Here is a 22540-nt window from a genome sequence, read left to right as displayed (position 1 = left end):
AATATGAGTATTGAGTATGATTCCTCTTATTAGTCTCTTGAGTCTCCATTGTACATACATTGTATAGTTTGTTTTCTTGTACTTTATATATAGTAGATACTTGTATAGGTGTATTTTTACCTTTGTATTTGTGAGGCACTTTATTTCCTTTTATTAGTTATTGTATATTGTTTCTAGGGTAGGTTACTTGGGCACTTTGACTCCATTTAACCTAATCTAGAAATATACTCTTTTCTTATTTTTCTAGTAGTAGGGTTGGGAGTGGTATTAGCAAGCTAGAAAGTGTGACTAGCAAGCTAGAGAGTGTTACTAGCAATTGGACCAAGAGATGGACCTAGGCTAAATTTTTGATATTAGACTCATTTTACTCCTAATTTTTCATAGATTTGATTTAGCTAGGTTCCATTCACATTGGATGAACCTAACTAAACCAAATCAACATTTTTCAAAACCGGTTGGAGTAAAATAAAGTCCATGAGCCACCCACCTTGATTTGTGTTCACATTGCTTGTTCACACTCAAGCTTAGAAGCTTGAAGCACAAGCTTCTCCTTAGATTGCTTACCAAGCAAGCTAAGTGAGTAGCTTGCTCTCCAAGCCTCTAGACCATGGATGGTTAGCTAGACCTTACCATGGTTCCTAGTGAACCATGGTTAAGGCTAGCTTGCTCTCCAAGCTTCCTACTCCTATATTTTCGTTTTTCCTTCATTGTAAAACACTTTTGGATGTATTGAGATTTATTTTCTGAAGATTGTTCAGATTTCTCTCTTCTAAAAGTCCCTAAACCTCTTTGATATTCATCTAATTCTCTTATCCCTTCACTAGAAGAGTGTGGTGAGAATTGAAGAGACTTATCTCTTCATCAAGGAGTGGCGTCTCTTGGGAGAGTTCTCCACCAAACCGTGGTGGTTCTAAGGTCTCCTCTTCCATTGGAGACCTTAGCCAAGCTTAGGAAGGATCAAGGAGCCGAAGATCTAGGGAGGAACTTGAAGAGGATTCACATCAATCCGGATTCTCCAAACAAGTTTCCATCACATACTCAAGAGATTCCCTTCAAATAGATAGCCTAAGAAGCTTAGCGGTCACATCTCTACCCTTATCTCTCATATATGCTTAAGTGTCGCAACCCGAAAATTTCCGATCTCGCGACAGGGAGATAGCCGAAGGTTTCCCCCTAGACACAGGGTGATAATTTCAAAAAACCGTTCCACTTGCTTGGATGTCGGTGTTTCGAACTAGGAGTGAAATCTTTATGAACTCTTGCTTTTGAAGGGAATACTCGAGCCACCTTTCGATTTCAACTCAAATAGACATTTTTATATATCCCTAACTTTTACATAGGACGTATCCTATCGGGATTTTGATTCTTTTTTTCTTTACCCTAATTTTTCCTAGGACGCCCTTTTTCATCCTAACGGGTTTTTGTCACGCAATGTCTTTATTCCTCAATTGGATTTTGTCTTATAATTCCCTAGAAGCAAGGATTCGTCCATTCTTGATCATTCCTCCTATCCCGGCGATTGTCATTTCGTCATGGGAAAGTCTCGCTGTTTGAATCGTCGATTAGGGCGTGTGATGCCCCCAATTAGTGATAAGTGTTCCCCGATTTGATGTGTCAGGTTCGCATTTGATTACAGTAATTTCCATTATCTGGCTAACATGCACAAATTAGATTTCCCTTTTTGTTCTTATTTATTATTTACAAGGAAGGTGTGTTATCTATATGAAACGTAAAATAGGATGCAAAGACATATGAGAAATTCAACGGATATCATTCTCATTGATTTTTATTTAGAGAACATTTTTTTTGCATACTATTATATGTGCCTTCCGTTTCTAATGAATGTATGCTAATGTACTATCATAGGAGATGCATGATATTTATTTTCTGCCTAAATTTTATCATGTTTTTTCTGGCTAAGGGTTATGATGCATGATTTTTTTGCTATATTTTTTTTTGTTTTTGTTGTTTTTTTTTTTTGTCTTTGAAATAAACTATCTTATATGATGCTTTGAGGTTTAGGAATGTAGAAGGGAGTTAAATTTTTTATCATATTTTTTTATTAATATTTATTCATTTGTAATTCTTATCTATTTGAAATAAATAAACACAAACAAATGCAACACACATATGCTCAAACAAATGTACACCCGCGAACAACCACGTTTAAATCCTTGGTCTGTGGTCCCTGCAATAAAAGTGCATTGTATAGGACAGTTCTAATCTCACTAGTCTTAAGGCCCCCAAGGTGCCCCCATTATAGGGACCCAGTATCTCTGTCGCCGTCACCTGGCAAACTCTAAGGTCTGTCGCAGTATTTCGGGCTAGAGTAACCGGTTATCACCTTGAGTGTGATTTTCGACAAGGCTCGCAGGCTCCAAGGCCAAACTTGGGCCGGTCGTACGTCAACCACTCCCTATGTTTAATACCCTCATGCCCCCGGGTGTAGGGGGAACTGTGTGTGCAAAAGTTTGTGTACAATTTTTTATTCAAAAAGATGCAAAATTTAAACAAGAAAACAGATATTAAAGCCAAACAAATAAAGCAAACAAAGTAAAGGGGAAAAATATTTAAATTATTATTTTTATTTTATTAACTTCATTAATTAAATAGGTTTGACCCTCTTTAAACTTCCCAGTGGAGTCGCCATCTGTTGCAACCCGAAAATTTCCGATCTCGCGACATATGGTTTAGACATTCTTTTTAAAGTATCATCAATTAAGGAATGTCCGAACACCAGACTAATCCTTAATTAATTGTTTTGAAAATAGGTTCATGGAGTCGCCACCAATGTTTTACTCAAAACATTGGAAAAAGAAAAGGTTTTTAAAGGTCCAATAATGGTCTTGATAACCAGAATTGGGTTCGGGGGTCGGTTACGTGTAGAGAAGGTATTAAGCACCCCTACAATGCCCTTAATCAGTACCCTATGACGAAGTTAACATTATAAATAATAATAATATAAATATTGAATCCCCTTTTATTGATAATATTTACATGCTTGAAATTTAAATTAAACAATTAACTTTAAAATATCTACATGATTGCTTTTATTATAATAATATTTATCAAAGATAAGAAATAAAAGAGAGAAAAGAAGATTGATTAAAATACCTCATAGCAAGCTTTGTTAGATCTTTCAATATGGAAATTGTACGTGCTTTATGGAAACCTTTCACACTACACAAATGTCTCACAATAATCAAGAAATACAATAGGAGAGAGAGAGAGAGAAAAAGAGACAAATTTCGAGCTCTAGAGAGTGATGGACAAAATTTTTGGGGTCCCCAGAACTGTGGCAGAGATTCCTATTTATAGGCATCAGATGTGAGCCGGAACGGCCCATTCTGGATTTGGAACGGCCCGTTCCGAATTCGAACATTATGTATTATTTTATACTCTAGAACGGCCCGTTCTGAAATCAGAACAGCCCGTTCCGGGGAACCAGAACGGTCCGTTCTGATTTCAGAACAGCCCGTTCTGGGGTACAAATTTTAAGCCATTTGATTGGTTTGGAACGGCCCGTTCTGGTCTAGAACGGCCCGTTCCAATCTACAATTTTTAGGCCAATTAGAAGCCTTGGAACGGCCCGTTCCAATTCGAGAACGACCAGTTCCGAACTTGGAAACGGCTCGTTCTGCCTTTGGAACGGCCCATTCTGGGTCACTAAAAAAAGTTGATTTGGGCTTTTGGGCCCTCTGATGTCCTATCTTGTTATTTGTATGCCCCCCGGACGAAATTATGTGTCTACATTAAGGAATCAATAATCTCATTCCTCTTACCTAGAGTGACAAGTCTCGAGAAGTGATATACCTTTGGTAGCTCCTATCGTCAATTCATGCTTTCTCACACAACCTCTTGTGAGCTCTTAGTGTTTTAGCATACTTGCAAAAATAACCTAACCCTTACCAATTTATCCTGTTTGAATTAGCCTTTAGATTGGACTTAGAATCTAGCCCAAAGACTTCTAATGAGCTCTCATTCTTTTATTTTATTAAGAAAATATATTTCTTATTATTTTTATTTATTCTAATTATTTATTTATTTATTAAAAAAATAGTATATTACAAGGGTTTTCCTGGCATAGGATTCCACACCAATACCTCGAACAAAAATATAGTTTTCAAATTCATATGATGCATGTACAATGTAGACATGGTACACAACTCAATTGTCTCAATATCAACTACGAACTTTTCATACACATACACACACATGTACACACACACATGCATGCGCGCGCACACATGCACACGCGCGCGCGCACACACACACACACACACACACACACATATATATATATATATATATATATATATCACTTGTTTTTATTACATATCAATTAGTTTAGTATCTCAATTAGGGGTATTAACTGACTAAGTATCATGCTTAGACTTAACAATTGGCTAAGCACCCACTCCACTACAAGAAAGTTGGTATTTATCTACACCCATAATTCGTAGGTAATGCAGAATTTTCGTAGGTAAATGGGTATTATCTACGAATTATCTACGAAACTTTTTCCGTAGATAATGAGCTCGTAGGTAAATTTATCTACGAAAATTGGCCTCCGTAGGTAACTTACCTATGCATTACCTACGAAAATATTCGTCTGAATTTATCTACGAATACGTATGCATTACCTATGAAAATATTCGTCTGAAATTACCCACGAAATAGTAGCATCAGGAATTTGCATAGGAACATTACCTACGAAAAATTGTATAGAAAAGTTACCTACGACACCTTTTCGTAGATAATTTACAAATTGAAATATAGAAAACTTACCTACGACACTTTTTCGTAGATAACTTACAAATTGAAAATTCCCCATAGTGAAGTTATCTACGAAGTTTTTCGTATGTAACTAACCTACGAAAATTTTCGTAGGTAACTTACATACGAAAAACTTCGTAGATAACTTACCTATGAAGTACGTTATAGGTAAGTTATCTACGAATCATTTCGTAGGTAATTTATCTATGAATTTTTTCGTAGATAATATGGATTTTGCTACAGCCAATCATTTTAGCTAAAGCCATGCAACCATTAGGTATCTTACATTGAAACAACTTTAATTTCTCAAAAACTATCAAATTTTTTTTGCTAAAACCCTGCAATCATTATATATCTTATATAATAATTTTATAAATATATTTCAAATGTATAAATATTTTGAGACAACTTTAATTTCTCAAAAACTATCAAAGTTTATTGAAATTTTTTTTTTAAATACCATAAATATTTATGTCTCAGCACAGCAATAAATAATAAGTTATAAAGACATACAATGAAAATATTGTTGTAAATATAATTCCCTAACATTGATTTATGTCATCATATCAACAAACAAAAACTTCCATAAAATTCACTTAAGTAGGACCTATAATAACAACCAACAAGCACCTTCATTATAACTACATCCATGGAAGTTATGTATACATTTTTTGCATTAGGATGAATGTATATATATTCAGCAACATCAAATGAATAATAAGCTAAAAATTTTCAAATAAAGTAAACACAGGATTAATGATAAGATATATAACAACATGAAATGAACAATAAGCTAAAAATTAACAAATAAAGTAAAAAATATAAAATAGAACATGAAATCCATAATATTTTAAAGTCATGCATCATAATTTATATCCTACTCTTAGATCAAGTCCTGCAATTAAAAACTATCTAATAATCTGCATAGTGAGAAGAGTTTTGTCGATCATGTTGGTCACCATCTTGAGCATCCTCCTGGTTTTGGTTCTCATTTTGTGGTTGGTCATTGACGTCTTGTAACACCATTTGTGCGGCGGGAGGAAGAAGAGGGAGAACAACACTTACTAGGGATTCTAATTTTTTCTGCAAACGTTGATTCTCCTCTCTAGATTTGCGAAACTCCTCCCAAGATTGACGAATCTCTTCTTCCAACCTTAGAATCTTCTGTGAATCTGCAGCTGCAGAACTACATGTTTGTTGTGTGAATGTTCCCCCGCAAAGATAACTTTCATGAAGTTTTCCAACCCCATATACTCGTCCCTTAGGATTTTTTCCACCAGCAGCAACCAACCAGCTTTTGTTCCTCAATTTCTCTTCCTCAACAGGGTCCAATGGAGATATTTCTTCTCCTCCACCACAAGATGCAGCCTCCGATCTTGCTTGAGAAAATATGATCTGAAAATCCTCCTGTTCAGAAAAATAAACATGTTATATGATGAAATGACCTATTAAATTTAAAAAAGAGGAAATATGTAAGAAGGCAAAAACTGACATATGTCTTCTTAGATCTTCGATCCACAAAATCACCGGTTATCTTACGAACATGAGTTTGGTGGAAAACCTCATCAACATGTACAGAACGCCCCAACTCTTGTGCCTATAAATAAAACTAATTAATCATGATAAAATAGCATTCAAGTTCAATAACAGGGTCTTTTTAATGTGCATACCATGCGAAGGGCATGCTCGTGAATGGTGATTGAGCCACCTGTGTGCAAACTTCCACCCTTCTCAGATGCTCGATTCTTTTGATTACGAGCACTCTTTGAGCGAAACTCAGGCTGGTTCCACTTAGCTAGCAATTCATGCCATACTCTGGCAAACATCCAGGTAGGTTTTTTTCCAGTTTTTCTTGCTTCCAGAAACATCTCAGAAAGTCTATGAGAAGCCTTTGTGTTGAAAATCCTTCTAATCTTCTCATCATGTTCAGGTCTCCAAGTAACCTTTCTCTACATTAAGAGATAATGTAGTTATGACATTGAGTATTAAAGTTAACAATATGTGGAAAAAATGCACCTGTTTGTACAACATGCAAAAACCTTATACACACATATTGGTAAAATCATACAAAATTAAAACAAATGTCAAAGGTTGCAGAAAACAGTAATGCAAATTATATAATTTATTAAAACAAAACGAATGCTCTTAATCAATGTTAATATTACTATGTAATGATCTGCAGAAATGAGGCAACAACATAATAATATATAAAATACAGTATAATTAAGAATTTTGATATGCATGGTTTCCAGGTTTACAAAACCTTAGTCAGCAGCCACAAATGCATGCAATATGTACATGTAGGATTTACGAATGGAACCTGAATTAGGGATACAACCTGCAATTGTGCTAAATGAACACACAATGCCCATGCCTAACATACTGCTTAGTGCTTACTAATTAATAATACTCGAATATGCCATTGTTCACTTCTGAATTTGCTCATTTTGTTTTCAGACATTAAACTAGATGTTCATTGTTAATGCTAGTAGCGGGTTCAACCTACTATTGAATACTGCAAGAGGGTTTCTTGATCCAAGGACCACATCCAAAATACATGTATCTATTTTTCTTTGTATATTTTCAGTTTAGAAAGGAACAAGCATAGTATAATGATTCATGCTGAATCTACAGGTTTTAGGCAACAAGTTTCAGAGCAGATTGTTAGAGATTATAGACGCGAGACTCGAGCAGCTGGATACAACATGGCTGAAAAATACATCACCTTTAAAGATTATTTAATTTGAATTCTCACTAATGTCCTTAAAACAGCAAATTAAGTATTTATTCCAGCTAATATAGGAATTTTTCAGGATTAAGTATAATGGATATAAAACAGCAATTTTAAAACAAATTTTAATAGTAACAGAATAAGATTAAAAAATAATTTTGAATTGAACAATAACTTACTTATAAAATTTAAACTAGAACAACTTTAAAATAGATTTATAACTCTTGAGGAACAAGATTCAACTTACAGGAATATATAAGAGCAATATTCCTACTGTTGTTCAGTTTTAACTCTTAATTTTATCAAAGATGAATTTTAAATACCTTCAACCAGAATATTGAAGTGAATTTGTATTAGGGGTAGGTTTGAAACAAAAGCTTGCCTTGAATCTTTGGAAGAAGACATTCTTCTCTTCATCTGACATTGCACCCCAGGTCAACCATGGCTGAACGTATTGTTGCTTAATTGTCTTTGTGATTGCCTTAGAGGCAACTCTGCTTGGATAAAACCTAATATACAAACAAAATAATTGAAAATACGACGTGAATATGAAAAAAATTATATATGTGATGTACAAATAATGTTTTAAAATTTTTTTCATTATTACCCATCATTACAAGGTTCAATAATTTCAAGCACTGCACCAATAGGAGGGTCATCATCAACATATGTAGATGATTCACTTGCTTCAGTTGACATTTGTTGGACTACCTCTGGTACATTTTGATTACGGCACGATGGCATTGAGATTGGTGAAGCATTATGTTGAGAGGGGGAAGATAATGATGTGCCTCTAGCACCAGCACACTGGGAAGCCATAGAAGAAGGTAGAGGTTGCGAAGGCATTGGTTGAACAGTGGGAGGTTGGGAAGTCATGGGTTGAACAATGGAGGGTTGGGAAGGGGTCTGTTCATCTACTAATGGTTGGGAAGGAATGGGTACAACATTTTCGGCTTCAGAAGGAATTGGTTGAACAATAGGGGATTCAACTGCAGGGGCTGTTTGTAATGGTATTTTAATAATATATTTTGGTCGCTTTCCCTTAGTTGTGCCTTTTTTCCCTTTTTTGGAAAGATATGCAGTTTAACATCTTTCAAAGATATGCAGTTTTTCACATTTATATTAGTAGAAGTTGGAAAAAGGCATCAATACATGATGAGTGTAAACAAATATAATGATGACAAAGGTTTATGAATCTAATGAAAATACTTGATCAACATGTTATGATGCAGATTTGAAAGTACATATATATACTATGACTAATTTTGGTATTCGAATGCAAATCATTTATCTTTCAACTATACGCCTAATCAGAATTGTCATCCTCCAATTCCATTTCTTCATTGTCTTCTTCTGACTCGTTGTCATCAAATTCCCCTTCATCATTGTCTTCTTCCAAATCATTGTCTTGAAATACCTCTTCTTCAGTGTTTTCTTCAGTGTCTTCTTCTATTGCTTCTTCTTCTACTTCAACACCATGATCAGAATCTCGGAAGCCTAAAATAGGTTCAACTTCTACAATTTCATTGACATGTGAAACTTGGTCTTCTTGGTAAGGCACATCATCAACTACATCAGTAGCTTCTATGCGACCTCTAGGTTTTGTCTTGATTACGGCACACCAACCACGTTTATCTATTCGTGACGGTAGATAAGACAGATAGTATACTTGTCTGACATTCTGAGCAATTATAAATGGATCATATGGCACATATCTTCTATCCATTCGAATATCAACAACATGGTTTTTAGAATCCATCCTTGTACCTCTTCGTGAGGTATCAAACCAGTCACAATAAAATACAATTACTTTCTTCGGAGTGCTTGAAGTATTGTACTCTAGCTCGTATATGTTTTTAATGACCCCGTAGAAATCATCTTCACCTCCTTCTATAAGCCCTTTTACAAAAACCCCACTATTTATTGTCTTTTTACCTTTACTCCATGCATCAGTGTGGAACTTATATCCATTCACATATAACGTGTGCCATTGTTTAACCTCGGTAAACGGGCCTTGTGATAAATCTCTCAAGTGTTGGTTTGTTACACTGAAAGGCTCATTGTAAACCTACAGTACAACACAAAGTCAATGTCATATTTGATTTATTAGATATTTAAAAAGTAAATTATGAAACTCGTACATACTTGATCCTTAAACCAATTAGGAAAATCAGCATGTACACGACTAGAAGCAGTTGACTCAGCTTCTTGGTGAGATTGGAGGAATGACCTATTCAGAAAAGTCATTGAAAAGGTTAAACATTGAAGAATTTTTACTTTATAATAACAATGTTTAGGGTAGTTGGAAAATATTTACTCAAGGTATGGTTTCACTTCTGTGCAATTGATCAAAACATGAACATGGGCCGAATCCCATTCTCTTTGGGTTAACCAGTGGTTTGATGGCTTCCCAGAAGGACGACTTGGTTGATTAAAGATGGACAACGATGGTAGACAGCTTTGGCTTTCAATTCCCACTTCATTTCTACTACTTCGCGATGACAACATATAATTTTTGAAATAATGGGAACAAAAATGAGTTGTTTCTCGGTGTATGTAAGCTGCACATATCGATCCTTCAACCCTTGCCTTATTTTTTATTGACCGCTTAGAGTTTCCCATAAATCTATTAAAAAAAATGAGTCATGGTTCATAATCGGTAAACAATTACGGTTTATATGAAAAACATTGATGATGTAATACCTTTCAAAAGGATACATCCACCTATATTGCACTGGACCGCCAAGTCTAGCTTCATATGCAAGATGAATTGGGAGATGTTCCATTGAATCAAAAAATGCGGGGGGAAATACTCTCTCCAACTTGCAGAGAATTAGTGGAATGTTTTCTTCCATTTTAACCAAATCGTCATACCTCAATGTGGTAGAGCACAAGTCTTTGAAGAAATGACTTATTTCGATTAGTGGATTCAAAACATGCATTGGCAATGTACTAAATGCAATAGGAAGTAAGCACTCCATGAATACATGGCAATCATGGCTTTTCATCCCATGCATCCTTCCCTTTTCAACATCAGCACATCTTGCCAAGTTTGATGAATAACCATCAGGCACCCTTAGTTCTTTTATCCAACGACAAACTGATTTCGCTTCGTCTATAGTTAAAGAGTAATTCGCTTTTGGCTTAAACATTTTTCCATTAGCTAGCGGTTTTAGTTCTAAGTCAGGCCGACTACAATACAAAGTGAGATCCATCCTTGCTTTCTCATTATCTTTTGTTTTACCACTAACATTCATGATAGTGTTCAATATGTTGTCAAAGAAATTCTTTTCTATGTGCATGACATCAAGGTTGTGTCTTAAAAGATTATCTTTCCAATAAGGAAGATTCCAAAAAATACTTTTTTTTCTCCAGTTATGAAACTCGCCGTATCCTCGTAATTTGGGCAAACGAGGATTTTCTGTGGCCATTGGTAAATCCATTACTCTGCCCCAAACCAAATCAGGTGTCATTGTAGGTGGTGGGCCATCTGTTTCAACTTTCCCTTTTAAGAAGGCTTTTTTGTTCTTCCTAAATGTATGATCATGAGGTAAAAACCTACGATGTGAGTCAAACCAACAATTTTTCCCCCATTTTCTAACGTAAAGGCTTTTGAATACTCCATACAATGTGGACAGGCCAATTTACCTTGGGTTCCCCAACCGGACAACATCCCATATGCAGGGAAATCATTTATAGTCCACATTAAACTAGCCCTCATGTTAAAATTCTTCTTTTTTGAAATATCATATGTTTCTACACCGGTCCACAACTTCTTAAGATCGTCCACCAAAGGTTCGAGAAACACATCAATTCCTGCCTTTGGATTGCGTGGACCAGGTATTAAACAAGTTAAGAACATAAATGGCTTGGTCATGCACATCTCAGGAGGAAGATTGTATGGGGTCAGAATTACAGGCCAACAAGAATAAGGGATTGTTGATTGATAGAATGGGTTAAATCCATCAGAGCATAAACCCAATCGTACGTTGCATGGATCCGCGGCAAAGTCTGCATGTACCCGATTGAAGTGTTTCCAAGCTTCACCATCTGAGGGATGACGTAACACGCCTGAGCTATTTTTAAATTCATGATGCCAACACATGTGACCTGCAGTTTGCATTGATGCAAACAGTCTCTGCAACCTTGGAATTATAGGTAAATAGAACATTGTCTTCACTGGAACTAGTTTATTTGTGTTTGCCCCTATGTTGCGATCACGATACCTTGGCATGTCACAAAATTTGCAACAGGCTAGTGCTCCATCATTTTTCCCATATTCATTATCATAAAACAGCATGCACCCTTGTCTATAACAATCAATCTTTCTAGCAGTCAATCCAAGCTTCGATACTAATCGTTTAGCATCATAGTAATTTTTTGGCAAAGTTGTATTCATCGGAGCTATATCTAGAAGCATTTTTGTTATAAAATCTACACATTGGTCAGGGACATTCCAATTCGACTTGCATGCTAAAAGTCTAACACAAATTGATAATTTTGACTCTGATGATCCTTCAAATAATGGTTCATTTGACTCCATTAATAGGTTATAAAATTGTCGGGTTGCTTCATTCGGAGGCTCTTCAAAGTTTGTTTCTGGTATCTCAAACGACTCGTGTTGTCTAACAGCATCACGCAACATCTCATGCATCGTATTAAATGTTTCACTTTCTGTCACATGTATACCACTACTTGAAGCATCGTCGACATTACGGGAAATATTTTGTACGCCTTCCCCATGATCAGTCCAAATAAAGTATTCGGGCATAAAGCCATGCTTGTAGAGATGAACCCTCACTGTTTGAACATCATAAATCCTTGTAGACTCACATTTACTGCATGGACATCTAAGTTGTCGTTCATTAACATAACTTTCTTGTTCACAGGCTTTTCTTACAAACTCTTCAACCCCAGCTACGAAAGTAGGTTTCAAACCTCTTCTACCCTGATACATCCTATCATACATCCACCGACGACTTGAAGGAAAAGACATCATCTTCTGTATATTTACTAAATTTAAATATATTAGAACACAATGTCGTAATAATTTTCCTCTATGCATTAATTAAAATGGAGTGAATATTATTAGGGAAACAAAATTAATTAATCAAAACCTCCAATTATGGAGTAAACCTCAAGGATGACACTATACAAGTTTGGGATAACTTATACCAGCTCCTTCTAGTATGAATTGTCCTACACTGAATCCAAGACAAGACTTTGTAGATTACATTTTGATTCATTATTTAATGCAACAATGTGGGTCATAACATAAAAACACTTAAGTTAGTTTTGTTAATTCACTTTATACGGGTGTTACACAAAATATTTCAGGTATAAAAAAAATAACATTATAAGCACATGTGTTTTTTGGGTAAAAAAATTGGTTCTATACTTATTAGTCATGTCGCACTTCATGATAAAAAATGTTAAAGTTGATTTTTATTTTAAGAACCATTCAAAACAGATGGGGTGACACTTTAAATCGGTAAATATACATATATTACTACATTTTATTAGTTACAAAAATTACTTTATTATATAATTTATTCACTTAAATTTTAGAATTAAATTTTATAACAAACTGTATATGTCTAATAAAAATGAATATATCATATTATAAATTAAGGTTATTAATTAAAATATTTAAATAATTAAATATTATAGTAAATAAAATATGTATAGATTATAAAGTGTGTAGGATATAAATAGTGTAGATGGGATGTTAGTATAATTAAATGTAATGTGTGGAACGTGAAGCAATGAGTAACTTAGTAGAAATAGCATGGAAGAGAAAAAGGCAAATGGTAAGAGGAGGGTCACTGCCTCTCTCTGTCCTAAAAGATATGCATGTCGGTAAAGCACTCTACACTCCGACGTCTGCTACAAATTCTATCTCTATATTTATAATTAAACTAGTAAACTAGTGTTTACGAACTCAATTGTATGTTTGCTTTATGAAAAGTAACGTAAGACCAAATCTACTTTTACAATGACTTAAATATATAATCAACAATCTAATTTTTAATATATAAAAAAAATATTCCACGTGTTAAATATTAGTTGGGCTGGTTTATATTTCTTTTAATATAAGTATAAAAAAACTAAATTTGTTATGACCATATATAAAATATTGAGATCACCATACATTATAAATAGAAGTTATAAAAAGAGGTTTGACAAACTATAATATTTAGAATCCACCGTAGATACTATATTAATCACACAAATAGCCACCCGTATAAAGTGAATTAAAAAAACTAATATAACTAGTGGACATTCAACCATTTTACAATGTAGACTTAATTGGTTTTTCTTTCGTAATTGGCAACAGGATTTTTTTAACTTAAAAATGATTTTTATTCAACATATATAACAAGGATTACTTCTATTTGTTACTACAAAGTCAAGAAACAAATGAAGTTCCCTCATGAAGAAACAATTGCAGTGGTGCAACCAAGACACCTCCAAACTCATTAGCCACTATTAAGTGGTCATTTTGCCTAAACTAAATTTGTGTAGTAGACTGATTTGGTATTTTGATAAGTGTCCATGAATTGGTTTTTTAAACAAAACCATTTAATTATTTTCATAAAGTAAAATTGTTTATTATATTTATAAAGCTACACCAACTTGTAAAGGCAACGTCAATTTATAAATCAATTTAGACATTTGAGAAAACAATATAGAATAATTGAACAAACTAATGGAGGGTTGCATGACTAATTTCTTTAAAAATCAATATTACATACAAAACACAAGTTGAAACAACAAGCATTGGATTTGACTTTTAGTATTATACCTCTTAGTCAATATTTTCTTGAAAAATTGCTGCAATCGATCTCAATTTGATAATTCATAAAAACAACCTGAAAATATCAATAAACAACAACATTAGTAACATAAGATTTGATTACACTATCAACAACATTCTTACTGCACTATTAATATCACAAAGGCAAGGAAAAGTTAAGACAATATTGAAAATGAGTTAATACTCATAACAGAACCATAATTTCGAATTAACTAACTCTATACATTCAACCATGTTGGAGCAATTGTATACATCACAACCTTTATATTAATACACCTCACCCAAAAAAAATGTATAACAAACAAATTGAATTTTTGTTTTCTTTTGACAGTATATATGTGCTTAGTTTCTCATGTTGTGCTGAAAGTACCAGTCTTATTGAACGTAGACTTCATGACATATATTAAGTTCTATTAAAAACATGCACCTTGCATATGGCTGGCACAATCCGATTACTCATAGTCCAATGTAGATGACATAAACATTACTAAGACAAGAGAAGAAATAAAACAGTATAGAACACACTTAAAGATCGTACTCAGAGGATTAGTAAATAAATATAGAAGCAATATGATCTTAGGAACTACAAAAAGAAGTAACCTAAAGCAGATAAACAATACAAATAATACCCGGTACAGTTCGCTGCTCCAAGTTGGGAAATACAAAATTTGGTCATCACATATTGTCCAAAGTAAATAAGTATATGGCCCAAACTAATTTTGATACTTAGAATCCAAAACTGTTGTTTCATGCTAAGTACATCAATAATGAGACCGAAATAGCATTTGGCATATATCCAACACGTGACCTAATCAGAAAAACCACTTGTGTGACATAATAAATAACAAATTTAGATATGTTAATGATAATTAAATAGTTAGGTAATTCATATAAAAGTGAGAGGCATTATGCCTAGTATAGCAGCATGTAATGCATCTTTATATAGTCTTGCTGAAATGGGTAGGATAAGAGAAGCAAAAAATATATTCAATGATCTTCACAATTGTGGGCTCTCGCCAGACTCAGTAACCTATAACATGATGATGAAATGCTACAGCAAAGCAGGGAAAATAGATAATGCCATAAAACTTTTGACTGACATGTCACGTGAAGGGTGTGAACCAGATATAATTGTAATTAATTCTTTAATTGACACACTTTACAAGGCTGACCGAGTTGACGAGGCATGGGAAATGTTTGGGAGACTGAAGGATTTAAAGCTAGCTCCTACAGTTGTTATATACAATATTTTGCTAACTGGTTTAAGAAAAGAGGGAAAATTCCTAAAGGCGTTTGATTTGTTTGGGAGTATGAAAGAGTCTGGATGCCCTCAAAACACAGTAACTATAACACACTTCTTGATTGTCTTTGCAAGAATGAAGCAGTTGATTTGGCCTTGAAAATGTTTTGTAGAATGACAATGATGAACTGTAGACCTGATGTTCTGACATATAACACTATCATCTATGGCTTGCTAAAAGAAGGCAGAGCTAGTTATGCATTCTGGTTTTATCATCAGATGAAGAAATTTCTCTCTCCTGATCTCGTAACTTTATGAACCCTCCTTCCTGGTGTTGTAAAGCATGGAAGAGTTGGCGATGCAATCAAGATTGTCATGGAATTTGTACATCAATCAGGTTTACAGAAAGGCAATCAATACTGGGGAGAATTAATGGAATGTATTTTGATTGAAGCAGAAATAGACGAAGCCATTGCATTTGCAGAAGGATTGGTATGCAATTCTATTTGCGAAGATGATAATGTGATATTACCCCTAATTACAGTCTTGTGTTTGAGGAGCGGTGGTGATGGTGCAGAGATGAAGATCGAGAGCTTAACCTCTTGTGGATTGGTGCCTGTGAAGGTCGCCGGAGCAAGGCTACCCAGACACGGAGACGAAGGTGTATGCGATGTGGTTGAATCGTAGAAGACAGAACAGAGATTTACGGTTCAAAAAACCCATCTTTGGCACAACCAAATTCCATCTCACAAAACGATCTACGAAAATTCAAAATCAGATTTAGGGTTCCAAACGAAAACTTAATCAATATTTCAAAACCATAACAGAGAAAGCTTTTACATAAGTGACTTACCAGAACGCAAAGGATTTCTGACTTCTATTTACAGACAAACGAAGAACACAACTTCGACCAGAGGAAACGGTTTCGAATTAGGTTTTCTCGAAAGGTTTTTCAACACGCATAGTCGAACGCTTTCAGGGGATTAGAAACGAAACTCATAATCGCGAAGGTCGCTAGATCGTGGAGACCAAATCAGTTGAGAGAGTCGAAGAGAGGAGCATTACACAGACACGCGAAGGCTGTGATGAGGACGACGAATATGTTAGGGTTTCGGATAAAGTAATACAACATTTAGTAATCAAAGATTATTTCCAATTTTAAACACAAAATGTTACCTACGAAACATGTATATAGATAACATGTTTTTTTTAATTAAAAAAATTGCACCTTCATTATCTACGAATAAGCTTCATAGATAAATTATTTATTTTAAATTTTTTACATTATTTTTTTTTATAACTCTTTTCTATGACAACTTTCGTAGCTAATTTTTCGTATAAAAAGTTCCCGCCAAAGTCCGCCACACTTATCTACGAAAATTTCGTAGCTAAATTTATTATTTCATTACCCACCAAAGTTAGAGTTATCTACGACATATTTTCGTAGATAAACAAAAATTATCTACGAAAATTTTTTCGTAGATAATACCCAATTTTCTTGTAGTGCTCTTAGACTTAACATGTACAAAGTTTATTATTAAGTTTCTCAATTAATTAATAGTTAATTATCCCATTATCTTAGTAGCTCAAGCTCACCTTCTTGTTTCTCAATATTTACGCCTGTTACAAACGTAGATAAAAAAAAGGTTGTACAGTGGACCAACATGGTCGTGCTAGGCAATGCAAAGGTGAGCACGACCAAGCTTGGTTTTTCAACTCTCTATCTTGAATCCAAGCACGATTGTAGGTAACCTAAGCATGACCATGTTTAACGACATCAAGATTATGCTCACCTAAGCACATTGTGCTCACGTATAGTAGCATCCTTAATCCCGTGAAACAGAACCCATACCTTTCTTTCATTTTCCCACTTCAATCTACTTAGATACAAGTTATAAACCTAACATAAGGGTTCTAACGTAATCCTATTTAATTATGAATTGATTTTTTGACCAAAATTATTTCACCATAATCATTACCTTTGTTGTTACCACCACCACTATCCTAATTTCTCAACTACTTTTATTTTTTCTTTTATTGGCTAATTTCTTTCCTATATTTTGGTCTCTTTTCAACTCAATTTTCATTCCTATATAATGTGTTTTCCTTATTTTCATGTAATATTTATGTCTATTATATAATAATTAGTTTTTTAAAAAAACTTTTAGATAAATTGTCCTACTAACTCAAGTTCCAAGGCCTACCACTACTCCCTAGGCTTATCATCACACAAAGGTTGAAGGGTTACAAGTTTTTAACTCACTAGGATGAGGGTATGGAAGTTATCAAACACTTGATTTCACTTAACACTCATTATCACTAATGTTACAAAGAGTTATAACGATTGTTCAACAGAGATGATTCACTCAATCTAACTTGAGTATATATTAACAAGATGACTTTTCTTGATCTTGAGAGAATGAGCATTTCATGAATATGCAATTCGTAGTGATTGTCAATCAAGGTCTATTTACAAATTAGAAATTAATCATAAGTTCTTTTTGACATCTTAGAATTATTTTTAGGTAGTTTAATTAGCATATGTTTAGTACTGATATTAGTTGTAGATCAAATTTATATATGTTTGCAATGGATTTAGGTACTTCACAATTGTTTGTAGTTTAGAATTTTTAAGGAGGGACATTACCATATAATTATGTGTTAATATATTCATTACTATTTATTGATCATATTTGGAATTTATATATAAATAAATATGAGTGATTGATTTTTTTATTTGTAATTTGAAATTTACGTGTTGGGATTTAAATAAAATAAATGATATATTAAAAAAATATTACTTTCTACATTTTTTATGACACTAACTCATGTAAAAAGTAGTCAATTTTTATAATGGTTAAAATATTAATAGATATAGAAAAGTCTCACTTTCCTCAATTGTTGAATCTATTTTGACAATTGAATTAATGTAGAAAGACCAAAAAAACAAATGTAATAATTGCTTGTAATAAAGCAAGTATTTTATCTCATATTTTATTTATATTTTAGCTAAATTGACCTATAGTATATAATTTTTTTTACATTTTAAACATATGATACATGTCAGCAAAGTTATTCATATCAATTTCAATAATTTAAGGTATTTCAACAAAGTTACCTTTCTATTTCATTGGAAATGAAACAAAAAATTACATTTCCCAATAATATGTATTTACAAGACCATAAATTGATTGTTTCATGTCTTTGTAAAAGGTTGAAGTTATAATAATCATATTGATCTTTTATTTATTTTTGACAAGGGTGTTATGATGGTGTGCATCAACACCTAAATACATGACTTATATATCAACTAATCTAAGTTTTTACAAGGACCTCACTTAATTTTAAAATGTCCAATTTGAAAGAAAAAATTTATAAGTCAACAAAATTAAATAACTTGAGCAATTTAATGCTTAACTAGAATACAATTTTCCAAATTCACCATCCACAAAAATGTGGGGCACATGGCCATTCCTTAAGCCATATATAAACATACAGTACTTAATCATATTTTGGGAGTTGGAGGAGGAAGTAGCCATTTGGATCCTTCAATCACACCAAGTGTTATGTAAGGTTTGACCTCCTCATCAGTTAGTTGATGAGCTAAAGGAGAACGACCTTTGGGATCTGCACCAGGTCCTGTGTTCTTATACTCTCCAAATCGTACAGTTCTGTAGATAACAATGTATTATTTTGATCAATATGCAAAAAAACATGTACTTTAAAGTTTATAGAATAAAAGTTTGGAAAGAAATATGCACACTTCAACATAATTATACACATTCATTTGTCATTAATACAACTACGTTTTTAGCATATAATTATAAATGTAGGGATGTGAAAGAACCATTAGTCATCTAAAGTTAAATTAGAAAGTTACTTGTCAGCTGCAGGGTTATTATTGTTACTCCATCCTTCTTTTTTTACAACGTTACTCATGGTTGAGTAAGCAAAGACCACTTTTGGATGAGTCATCCATGCTCTCCCTAAGAAAGTTTCATTCCCAGTTCCAGTAACGTCACAATGTACAAATATGTAAGCATTGTCCTCTGTCTCACTTTTTCTTGCTTGTGCCACTATAACTGTAACCTTATCCTCGCCAAGTGTTCTCAACTCATTCTTCTGCATTTTAAAATAAAATCCCAATACTTATTACAATTATATTTAGTGTATTACAAATGGATTCAAACATACAAATGTTGTAGTTTATAAAATTTTATGTACCAAATATAGTGACTTCCCACTTCCAAAAATATAATCCATAGTGCCATGAATTACGCAGTCTTTGAAAAAATGTTTATTCCTATCATCACACACTGTGTCTTGGAAGCCATAAAACTTGCAATTATAAAATGTTGCTTTGTCACCAGAAATCCTCAATGCAACTGCTTGAGCTCCTACCATTTTTCCGTCAGGTCTAGGTGCAGAGTTCTATACCATGAAGTTCAGCAACAAAAATCACAAAAAATGATAACAAAGGCACAAAAAAATGATAACACATTTGACTCTTTTGATTAACACAATTTTTAAGAAATATATAGTATACAAACCGAGATAATGATGTTAGCTGCCACAAAGTAATCTGATTCAACAATTAATGTAGCGCTATCAACAGTTCCATATGTTTTAGCCGTTCCTGCAAAGGTTATGTTTGGCATATTCTGTGGTGACCCATACAAGGTTATGAAAGGCTTTGTTTTCTCAATTTTGATTTTTTCATTATAATTTCCAGCTCCAATGTAGAAAATTACACGCTTGGTGTTCCCATCAGGCACACTCTTAATGGCATCAGTGATGGTTTTAAATTCTCCACTACCATCTTTCATTACCTTGACAACCTTAGCACCTTCTTCAGCGGCCACCAATTTTGGGTCCAAGGTTGTCTTTCTTTGATCTAAAGGCCCCACATTAGTTTTAAACCATGAGTCCAATTCTGCCTTGTTAGCTGGTATTGGCACATTGTCATCAGATAAAACAACTTGGGTTGTTAGGTAGGCTAATAGGAGAGTCACTTGAATTGTAGAGATTTTCGAGGTCATATTTCTACTTTTTCCCTTTTGAATTTATTTCTTAGGTTAATAGGTTATTGTGTTGCAATTTATATGAAATATAGAATGAAAGACATTCCTAATTTATAGACTAATTTATCTTATTTTAGAGGAGTTAATTTGATTCAATAATCATTTGTTAGGAAGCTAAAATTAAACAAGAGGTTCAAAGTGTTTGGTTTGAAAGTTATAGTTGCATAAATAGAATGTTTTTCTGGTTGAAAATGACCCTTTTTAGGTGTTCTAGCTTTTAATCCTACAATTGTGTAACCTATAATCGAAAAATAAGTTTAGCCTCTAAAAATTAGAATATTGTTTCATATGAACATTGTGGGCTAAAATCAATTAAGAAATATTTTGAGTTAATTTAGCACAGATCATTTGGTTATGGTGATTTACAATTTTTTTATATTAATTTGAACTCAATATTTTGTATTTTAGCATTAAAAGAAGTATAAATAAATTTGTTAAAATAGTATATTTGTTCAAAATTTTGATGACAGTTTCAACATTTAATAAAGGCATACTCCACTATGGTTGATGAATTTTAATTTTTTTTTTTTGAAGATGTTGACAACATATTTGTTATTACTTTTATTTTCAAATTGTCTTAATTATTAATTAAAATTTATTAAATAAAAAAATTATGTGCAAGATTCATTAACATGTATGAAAAAAGTACATGTAGACACATATTGAATTTGAAACTTATTTTGAATCAACCTGATCAACTTTAATTGGATTAGATTGATTTGGTTTATTTGTTTTTTAGTCTCCTATTCAAACCAATTGAATCCAATTATATTTGGTTTGCATTGGGTTGGTTCATTTGATCTATCTGTAATATAAAAATATAAAATTACATTAAACTTGTATAATATATGTTGGAGAAAAAGATGCACATTATAAGGGGGATTGAATAATGTATATTAAAAACTCATGTTTTTGAAATGCAATGAAATAGTTGACGCTTTATCAAATGGAGTACTAGAAAGTAACAGACAAACGAGCAAATATCTTTTATACTAGTTCATCTCAAACACAGAGACTAAATCTAGTACTCAATCCAACAAGATTGAGTACCACTATCTTTTTCAAGATACAAGTATTCTTTCAATATGTCACTTCTGACTCAAGCTAAGTAATCTTTGACTTGCCTCTTGAAGCAACTACCCAAGTATTCTTTAAACAAGTCTCTCCATGCTCAAATACTAAGTATTCTTATCAATCAAGCCTTTCCAGGCTCAAACATTAAGTATTCTTTTAGAAAATCTCTCTAGGCTCAAACACCAAGTATTATTTTGAATAAGCCTCTCCAGGCTAAACCCATACAAATAAGTTTGAAAAAAGTTACAAGGATAGCTTTGTCATTTCTATATGTGATTCTTTGAAACTTATGCACAAATAGTTTACAAAGAAATGTGTACATGATTTTTAATGAAACGCTTCTTTATAGTACCTTAGCTTTGTGTGACTTAGTGTGTTTCTCAATATGCACTTCTCAGTAAATGTTTTTCTCTTTTTATTCACAACACTTCTCTGTCTATCTCATATCTTCTTTGTTGTTTGAAGGCTTGATCATTTTATAGTAGCTTTGGAGAAGATGACCATTACAACAACTTTGAATTGAACTTTTCAACTTTCCTCTTAAATTGTTTCGTTGGTCTTCTTTGTTGATCCTAGATATTATCATTGATACATTTATTAATGCACGCATTAAATGTCTTTCAGTAACGTGTGTATCTCTTATCTGATCTTGTAGACTACTTATCAACATTTCCTTCTAAAATGAGTATAGCAGAAATAGTGTTAATATTGAGCAGTTGAAGTTGGCATAGAGCAGGCTTTTGTAGCACCTTTTTCGTGATTTTCAAGATTTTGCCTTTTGCTTCATACTGATATTTTGTCTTTTTCTTCTTTAATAAACT

General features: G+C 33.3%; 3 protein-coding genes across 4 annotated transcripts; all 3 read right to left on the bottom strand.

Annotated features, from left to right (window-relative positions):
- Positions 1 to 5135: 5135 nt before the first annotated feature.
- LOC109791032 (uncharacterized) lies at positions 5136 to 18664 on the bottom strand. 2 transcript variants are annotated; one of them, XM_083060538.1, is made up of 6 exons: positions 16418 to 18664; positions 16097 to 16322; positions 14313 to 14379; positions 6447 to 8016; positions 6269 to 6373; positions 5136 to 6183 (listed from the first exon to the last, which is right to left on the bottom strand). In XM_083060538.1, exons 4-6 carry the CDS (start codon positions 6642 to 6644, stop codon positions 5689 to 5691), a joined length of 798 nt encoding a protein of 265 aa, XP_082916664.1. In that variant the 5' UTR covers positions 6645 to 8016; positions 14313 to 14379; positions 16097 to 16322; positions 16418 to 18664; the 3' UTR covers positions 5136 to 5688. The 2 variants fall into 2 exon arrangements, with proteins under 2 accessions (XP_082916664.1, XP_082916665.1); XM_083060539.1 differs by lacking the exons at positions 16097 to 16322; positions 16418 to 18664 and adding an exon at positions 14954 to 16086.
- Positions 11016 to 12464, bottom strand: LOC145949593 (uncharacterized). The gene has a single exon (XM_083060008.1). The coding sequence runs from the start codon at positions 12462 to 12464 to the stop codon at positions 11016 to 11018; it is 1449 nt and encodes a 482-aa protein (XP_082916134.1).
- Positions 18665 to 18784: 120 nt separating the features above from the next.
- On the bottom strand, positions 18785 to 20679 carry LOC109805269 (pectinesterase PPME1). The gene is made up of 4 exons (XM_020367291.3): positions 20115 to 20679; positions 19789 to 19995; positions 19445 to 19686; positions 18785 to 19235 (listed from the first exon to the last, which is right to left on the bottom strand). The coding sequence occupies exons 1-4, from the start codon at positions 20601 to 20603 to the stop codon at positions 19070 to 19072; spliced, it is 1104 nt and encodes a 367-aa protein (XP_020222880.1). The 5' UTR covers positions 20604 to 20679; the 3' UTR covers positions 18785 to 19069.
- Positions 20680 to 22540: the final 1861 nt, after the last annotated feature.

This window comes from Cajanus cajan, chromosome 7, assembly GCF_000230855.2.
Source record: "Cajanus cajan strain Asha chromosome 7, NIPB_CcT2T_4, whole genome shotgun sequence".
In the NCBI taxonomy this organism is placed as follows: Eukaryota; Viridiplantae; Streptophyta; class Magnoliopsida; order Fabales; family Fabaceae; genus Cajanus; species Cajanus cajan.
The sequence above is the reverse complement of the archived record's forward strand: the minus strand, read 5'-3'. Positions and strand labels throughout refer to the sequence as shown.

Coding starts and splice junctions, on each gene's coding strand:
- LOC109791032 (XM_083060538.1), bottom strand. CDS start 6,644: ATGTTTCTGGAAGCAAGAAAAACTGGAAAAAAACCTACCTGGATGTTT. Junction 6,374..6,446: donor ACGAGCATGCCCTTCGCATG/GTATGCACATTA, acceptor TTTTATTTATAG/GCACAAGAGTTGGGGCGTTC. Junction 6,184..6,268: donor GAAGATCTAAGAAGACATAT/GTCAGTTTTTGC, acceptor TTTTCTGAACAG/GAGGATTTTCAGATCATATT.
- LOC145949593 (XM_083060008.1), bottom strand. CDS start 12,464: ATGTATCAGGGTAGAAGAGGTTTGAAACCTACTTTCGTAGCTGGGGTT.
- LOC109805269 (XM_020367291.3), bottom strand. CDS start 20,603: ATGACCTCGAAAATCTCTACAATTCAAGTGACTCTCCTATTAGCCTAC. Junction 19,996..20,114: donor CAGCTAACATCATTATCTCG/GTTTGTATACTA, acceptor TTCATGGTATAG/AACTCTGCACCTAGACCTGA. Junction 19,687..19,788: donor GTGGGAAGTCACTATATTTG/GTACATAAAATT, acceptor TTTAAAATGCAG/AAGAATGAGTTGAGAACACT.